Here is an 8,382-nt window from a genome sequence, read left to right as displayed (position 1 = left end):
TCCGAGGAGTGGCTGGTGGGTTTGAACCGCCAGCCGTCTGGTTAGCAGGCAAGTGTCTTAGCCACTATGCTACCAGAGCTCCCATTGTGCCATGAGGGCTTCTCAAAAAAGAAGTAATCTTTGATGCCTCTTCTCTTTGACCTCTAACCCACTGCCATTGAGTTGATTCTGACTTATAGAGACCCCCACTGGGTTTCCAAGGCTATAAATCTTTACGGCAGTAGATTGCCTCATCTTCTTCCCACAGAGCAGCAGGTGGGTTTGAACTGCTGGATTTTTGGTTAGTATCCAAATGCTTTATCCTCTATGCCACCAGAGCTCCTTCACTGAACTTCAGATCAATTTTTTTTTTAAATCTGATTTAGTATAGGGTCTTTGCATATTGATACGGTGGCTGCGATGATGGGCTCAAGTATAGCAGGGATTGTGGGGCTGGCGCGGGATCGAGCAATGTTTCGTTCTGCTGTGCATGGGGTCGCTATGAGTCGGAAACGACTCGCCGGCACTTAACAACAACAACAACAACTTTGCATAGGACCCAGAATCTATGCAAAAGTTACATAATCAATGGATAAATGAGATTGTAAATGCCCTTCCTTATGAATGACTCATGAAAATGATTCCAGCCCACAGATTAAACTACTCCTATTTGACTGCTAACCAGAAAGCTGGTGGTTCAAACCCACCAGCCACTCCTCAGAAGGAAGGTTGGGCAATCTACTTTCATAGTGACACCTCTTCAGACCCCAAGGAGGGGTCGCTATGATTTGGATCCGATACAACGGCAGTGAGTTTGGGTTTTTTTGGATCCTCACAACTGAACCAATAGCAACGTGATGATAAACAGAGAAAAGATTGAAGATGTCCAGGATGTCATTTTACTTGAATCCACAATCAATCCTCTACAGATGGAACTGTCATTGGTTTCTCTGACATTACTAAGAGGTTTGCTTGGAATGCATTGTTGATATCAAATGGACCTTATTTATTTACTTTTGAGGGCCCCAGGATGATCAGGGAAAGAAAAGAATATTAGTCAAAATGGTTTTGAATGTCTGCATGCTCTCCTCATGTCTGTTTTCTGTGTGACAAAAGGAAACTAAGGATGCACAATAATTCCTAATCATCAGACTATTTACGTCTGCCAGTTCAGTCTGTGTAATGACATGAGTTTTAAAACTAATGAAAAGAATAAAATAGACCTAGGTTTGAATCCTGGCTCCAAACTCTCTATCATTAAATAATTTTCTGATCTTGGTCAAATTATTTAACCTTCCTAGTCTCATTTAATGAAGGTCACTTTCTACTTCATAGGATTATTGAGAGAGAGAAGTGAGATTTAGCACAGTGTCTGGCATGTTGACTGCCCTCAATGGATGCCATTTCCCTTTCCCATCTCCGTGTAGCCACATTTATGGGATAACATACAGTTCTTTCAGTGAGGTGGCTACTTGTTGTTGTTGTTGTTATTTGCCGTCGAGTCGGCCCCGACTCATAGCGACCCCTCCTTGGGTTTCCGAGGCAGTATCACTACGGAAGTAGGATTGCCCAACCTTCCTTCCGAGGAGTGGCTGGTGGGTTTGAACCGCCAGCCTTCTGGTTAGCAGTCAAGTGCCTTAGGCACTATGCTACCAGAGCTCCGAGGTGGCTACTAGCTCTCAGTATTTCCAGATCTCCACTGATTTAAGCATCCAACTGTGCTGATAACACTTATGCAAACACCAGCTGGAGACTGATGAGATAACAAGGATGAGTAATTCAAGAGCCCTCCTTAACAATCTCATCTTGCCTCAGAGACAGCTTAGTTTTCCTCACTGATACTGGAGAACAGTGGGAGACATTGTCCTGGGGCTTGGGCAGTTCTGATAGGGTATACTCATAGTATCAAGGATTCTTCACAGAGAAGCTTCAGAGCTGTTCTAAGTGACATTACTCAGGACATGTTGTTGTTGTTATGTGCCATCGAGTTGGCCCTGACTCATAGTGAACCGTCATTGGGTTCCCAAGGCAGTATCACTATGGAAGTAGATTGCCCAATCTTCTGAGGAGTGGCTGGTGGGTTTGAACTGCTAGCCCTCTGGTTAGCAGTCAAGTGCCTTAGGCACTATGCTGCCAGAGCTCTTAGCAGCTTGGTATCCCGGGGTGTTATGTGCTTGGCTACTTAGCAAAAGGTTTATACTTTTGAAAGGCCACAGCCATTGAAAACCATATAGGGGGAGGTTTCACTCTAGTATACATGGGGTAACCATGAGTTGAAACTGACTTGACAGTACCTTATTTGTTTAAGTTTGGGTTTTGAAATACGACAAAACCAGGTTTCAATCCTGACTGCAACTCACTAGCTAAGTAGCTTCTCAAAGTGTCTGTTTTCTCTCAGAGTTCATATCAGAATTAAATGACGCAAGGTACACAAAGCACTTAAGACACTGACTCCAAAAAAAAAAAAACAGAACTCACTGTCATTGACTCAATTATGACTCAAAGCAACCTCCATTGGGTTTCCAAGGCTGCAAATCTTTATGGAAGCAGAGTGTCTCATCTTTCTTCTGTGGAGTGGCTGGTGAGGTAAAACTACCAATTTTTTGGTTAGCAGCCAAATGCTTAACCACAATGACTCAAAAACCAAACCAAACTCACTGCCACCAAGTCAATTCTGATGCATACCGACCCCCTTTGGGTTTCCAAGGTGGTAAATCTTTATGAAAGTAGATTCCCCAGTCTTCCTTCCATGGAGTGACTGGGGGTTTGAACCATCAACCTTCTGGTTAGCAGTCAAATGCCTTAGGCACTATACCACCAGAGCTTCTACCACAATGACTCACTCACTCTCACTCTCACTCACTGCTGTCAAGTCGGATCCGACTCATAGCGACCCCTCCTTGGGTTTCCAGACAAAACTAGATTGCCCAATCTTCCTTCCGAGGAGTGGCTGGTAGGTTTGAACCACCAGCCTCCTGGTTAGCAGTGAAGTGCCTTAGGCACTACGCCACAGTGGCTACCAAACCAAACCAAACTCACTGCAGTGGAGTCGGATCTGACTCATAGCGACTCCTCCTTGGGTTTCCAAGGCAGTATCATTACAGAAGTTGATTGGCCCAACCTTCCTTCTGAGGAGTGGCTGGTGGGTTTGAACTGCCAGCCTTCTGGTTAGCAGTCAAAGCCTTAGGCACTATGCCACCAGAGCTCCTTCCACAATGACATAGTAAATGCTCAATAAAACTCCATTATTTTTCTCTTTTTCCCTTTCCCTTCCCACTTTTCTGGACAAAGTTCATCTTAGCAGTTAGCATATTAACAAAGATGCTGCACCTTGTATATTTACTATGTTTCATTTCTACTAAAATTCCTATATCCTACCCATCCACATTCCACTTAGCATAAATTCATCCTTTGATCATTATTTTGTGAAGCTTGGCTTCATATACTTGAAAAAAACTATAATTATTGCTCAATCATATGAAACCTTACATTCTAACTAAATAAATAGCTGTTGATTGGTCGTGATAATAATCAAGAGTTTAAATAATACACTTTATTAAAAAGCTATCTAATTTCATGCCATTACTAAATTCCATAACCTACCAAAACAGTTTATCTCACTCAGTAAACTTGGTTTAAAAAAAAAAAAAGCTAAAAATGTCTCCATCAAAATCTGAATATCAATCATAGTGTTCTGGATATTGTGGAACCTGAAGTTGCTTTATTAGCATAAGTCTAACCAAACTAGCTGCCATCAAGTCAAATCCGACTCATAGTGACCCCTCCTTGGGTTTCCAAGGCAGTATCTCTACAGAAGTAGATTGCCCAACCTTCCTTTGGAGGAGTGGCTAGTGGGTTTGAACCACCAGCCTTCTGGTTAGCGGCCAAATGCCTTAGGCACTATGCCACCAAAGCTAGAGATTCAGAAAACACTATCACAGAGGATCAGTTAACCTTTGCAAATGTGCACTGGGTGACTGCCCTTTACTGACAAATTTTAGTGTCATAATTTTAGTGAAGGAGTTTCCCATTTCTTTTTTCCTATAAGAGTCTCTGCAAATTCTTCATACTCTTGGAGAAATGGGTATGTCTTTGAAATAATATATGTGTAATTAGCACCTTTATATCACCAGTGCATCAAGGAGATATTCAGATTCAAATTATTCACAAGGTGGTACATATTCTGATATAACTAGTAAAAAGTGTATAAAAATATGCATAAATTCTATCTCATGTTAAATATACCTCAAAGAATGTTCAATCTTATTAACATTTGCATGCATCTTTCTTTCAAGGGAGGTATTATTCTGCATTACAGCATGTGTTTTTATTATACACTTAGAGTTCATTGATGAATAGTTTTGGAGTTGCAAATCAAGTCAACAGCTTGACTAGTTCAGCAGCATTTTACAAAGCTATTCTTTCTCCCTCTGTGAACATAGGCTCAGAGGTTAGTTTAGGGCCCTGAGCTTACTTCCTAGTTCCTGTGACCACCTGGCTCCCTCCAGCCACCTGGCTCTGAGTGGGGCCTCCCAGTGGGTCTTTACCTGAGACCTTCACCCTCAGGAGAGTGCTGTCTGCAGTACTCCAGAGTGTAAGTCTCTGTGGCCTCTGGGTTGGCCGCCCGCCATCGGATGGTGGCTGTGTTCCAACAAACAGTGCAGTCCTCAGAGCGGATTACAGGGGTGGAGGGTGCTGCAGAGAGAGAACCAAGTCAATGGCTGGTGAAGCAATGCCAGCTCTACCTCCCTGGTACCCTGGGATGGATGACTGAGGATGATTTTAATTTAGTTTTTAATTAGAATACACTCTGGGCTAAAAATCCCAAAGGTATAAAAATTTGTGTAAAGTCTCCCTTCCACCCCTGCCTTCCACACTGCCCAATCGTTACCCATCCCCAGATAGTCTGTAATATTAGCTTTCTCTGTATCTTACCAGAGTTTCTTTATACATATACAACAAATAAAAATAAGGATTCTTATCCCTCTACCTTTTATCCAAAAGGTAGCAATGATCTTGCCCTTAGCAGGTGCTCAATAAATATGTTTAGAAAGAGGGAAAGGAAGGAAAGAAAGGACAAATGGTAGGAGTAAGTCATTTCTTCCCTTGAGGCAGCTGCAATTATCTAAAAGGCAACACAGCCTGGGCTTATGCTAGACCTTTTGCTTCCGACACCTGTGAAAAGATTACATCTACAGTTGAATACCATTGTTGAAAATCTTTTGGGGACTTCCACAACCCATAGAATGAAACCTGAGCTTCTTACCTTAGGAGTCCTTGGGTGGTGCAAATGGTTAAGCACTCAACTACTATCTGAAAAGTTGACAATTCAAACTCTTTCAGAGGCACATTTTTTTTTTTTAATTATGATTTGGAAGAAAGTTTACAGAGCAAGTTCATCTTTCATACAACAGTTCATTACACATTTTATTTCATGACACTGATTGCAATCCCCATAATGTAACAGCTCTCTTCCCACTTCCTCCCTGTGGTGAACTTTTCCTTGTGCCCTTCTTTCCTATGCATTCCTGCCTTCTAAGGTATCTCCCTGTGCAAATACTGGTCTTCTAATCTCCCATGGTTGATTATTCGAAGGAGTGTACTTACCTGGTGTAAATGTACACCTTATACACCTGTTTGGCTGGAAGCCATGAGAGTGAATTCAATTCCAGGCCCAAGGGGTGACTAAGAGGCCATACTCTCGGGGGTTTCCGCTAGTCTCTATCAGACCAGTAAGCCTTGTCTTTTTTATGATTTTGAGTTTTGATGCACATTTGTCTCCCTCACTATCCAGGATTTCCTGATCCCTTTCCAAATGGTTGACAGTGATAGCTGCACACCATCTAGTTCTTCTGGTCTCAAGGTCATCTGGGCTCAAGTTTGCATGGTTCACTAGTCCCTTGGACTAATTGTTTCCACGTGTCTTTGGTTTTCTTCTTTCTTCTTTGCTTCAGATGAGGAGAAAACAATTGTTGTGTCCTAGATGGTCACTTGCAAGCTTTTAAGACCCTTGTTGCTACTTACCAAAGTAGGATGCAGAACAATGTTTTTGTGTAGTATTTTATGCCAACTGAGCTTGATTTCACCCATGACCAAGGTCCTGAACAGTTGGGCCCAACAACTCACTCCCTCATAGTGGTTGTCCGTGGCTAAGTAGTTATCATAACTTTGCCCCCGTTAGTTCTATTATATACATGGACATTCTTATGGTACATACAAATACATATGTAGAGAAATATCATCTGCCAAACTTATATATGGTCATGGGTGTATTCCCTTTTGCCTAGACATACCTGATCATTCAGCAGAGGCACCTTTTAAGAAAGACCTGGTGATCTATTTCCAAAGGATCACAGCCTTGTAAACTTTAGGGAGCAGTTCTACTCAGCACACATTGGGGCACCATAAGCCAATATCAACTTGAGGCAATTGGTTTGGTTGTTTTGAATTTTTGAGTTTCCTTTCATAACATACAGGATCTCTGGTAGCATAGTGCCTAAGGCATTTGACTGCTAACCAGAAGGCTGGTGGTTCAAACCCACCAGCCACCCTCGGAAGGAAGGTTGGGCAATCTACTTCTGTAGTGATACCACCTCGGGAACCCAAGGAGGGGTTGCTATGAGTCAGGGCCAACTCGACGGCCATCACAACAACAACAACATCGTAACATACATGGCCTCTACTCTCTAGCCATTCTCATCTCTTATCTTTCTTCTCTTTGTTTTTAAGTCAAAGAAATACTACCAGATACTACTTGCACACTCTGTGCTATTTCTTCTGTCCATAACTCTGCTCACATGTCTTCTTTCAGACATCAGTTCTAGAAAGCCATCCCTAATCATGCCTCTGCCCCAGGCTGTCTTGAGTGTTCCTCTGTAGTGCTCTCATAACAACCTGTGCATATTTGGATCACTGCCCTTAGCACACATTTTCCATGATCTTGTGTTTGTCTGTCTCCCCCACTTGACTATGAGCTTCTTAAGAATAGGAACCCAGTCTTATTCATTGTTGTAGTCCCAGAAACCAGCACATGATTTCAAACAAACAAACAAACTCACTGCCATCAAGTCGGATCCAACTCATAGCGACCCCTCCTTGGATTTCTGAGGCAGTATCACCACGGAAGTAGATTGCCCAACCTTCCTTCCAAGGAGTGGCTGGTGGGTTTGAACCACCAGCCTTCTGGTTAGCAGTCAAATGCCTTAGGTACTAAGCCACCAGAGCTCCTGGTGCATGATAGGTGCTTAATAACGCTTATTGGTTGATCTCAACAGTCTGAAAAATTGAGTATTGTCACCTAACACCCCCTTACCTGTCCTAAAAATAGCCCTTTCACTGGGAAGGCTACATCCAGTGAAGTTCACAGCCATTACCCACACTTGGTAACTTCGGTCAGGTTCCAAATCTTCAAATATACAGTAGCTTTCTTTCACTGTCACTCTGTATTCTTCCACCAATTCTAGCATAAAACACAATCATAAACTATAAGGTAAAATTTACTAAAAATTATAGTTACAGGGAGAAAAAGTGCTCTATAACTCTTTAGTAGAAAACACAAGCGCTGATATTACAGGATAGCTTACAGATACCATGTGATAGATAACTTGCATTTCAGAATGCAACAGCATTTTGAAAAGAAATATGTAGAATAGCATAGTATTACTTGTGAACATTTAACAGAAAATAGCTTATTAGTAAAACTGTAAGGTTTATGTAATACAATTAGAGTGACTTATTTCAATAGTAAATATTGAAATTACATAGTCTCTATGTTAGCTTACATCTCAGTAATATACCCTCAAGAAAATCCCTAAGAAGCAATGCCAACATCTCAGAAGACTATATCATAATATAAGGACAACCCTGTGTTTTCTAAACAGATGTTGTTTCAAACCATTTTTACAGATTAATAAACCATTTTAATACTCAGTATGACTTTCCAGGAGTCATTGGATGGCATAAATCGTTAAGCACTTGGTTACTAATCAAAAGGTTGGCAGTTTGAGCCCACCCAGAGGCAGCTGGGAAGAAAGGTCATGTGACCTTCTTATGAAAGGTCACAGCCATGAAAACCAGTGGAGTACACTTCTACCCTGAAGCACATGGGGTTGCTATGAGTTGGAGTTAACTTGATGGCAGCTGGTTTTTCCAAGTTTCAAGTCTGGTTTCATCTCATGAATTACCAAATTCTTTCAACTGTAGAGTTCTACAATTTATGTTGTTGTTGTTATTTGCCATCGAGTCGGCCCCGACTCATAGCGACCCCTCCTTGGATTTCCGAGACAGTATCACTACGGAAGTAGGAATGTCCAACCTTCCTTCCGAGGAGTGGCTGGTGGGTTTGAACCGCCAGCCTTCTGGTTAGCAGTCAAGTGCCTTAGGCACTATGCTACCAGAGCTCCT

The 8,382-nt window shown here is 42.0% G+C and overlaps 1 protein-coding gene across 1 annotated transcript in view; it reads right to left on the bottom strand.

The window, feature by feature from the left end:
• CMYA5 (cardiomyopathy associated 5) overlaps window positions 1-8,382 on the bottom strand; it is a 159,645-nt gene that overhangs the window by 48,752 nt on the left and 102,511 nt on the right. The window contains exons 7-8 of the mRNA XM_007943481.1: window positions 7,292-7,438; window positions 4,527-4,674 (exon numbers count right to left, since the gene is read on the bottom strand). Coding sequence (XP_007941672.1) covers window positions 4,527-4,674; window positions 7,292-7,438 — 295 coding nt within the window. The remainder of the gene's footprint in view (window positions 1-4,526; window positions 4,675-7,291; window positions 7,439-8,382) is intronic.

Source organism: Orycteropus afer, unplaced genomic scaffold, assembly GCF_000298275.1.
Source record: "Orycteropus afer afer isolate SDZICR_OR568_19922 unplaced genomic scaffold, OryAfe1.0 scaffold00107, whole genome shotgun sequence".
NCBI classification, from domain to species: domain Eukaryota; kingdom Metazoa; phylum Chordata; class Mammalia; order Tubulidentata; family Orycteropodidae; genus Orycteropus; species Orycteropus afer.
This window is presented reverse-complemented; position numbering and strand designations above follow the sequence as displayed.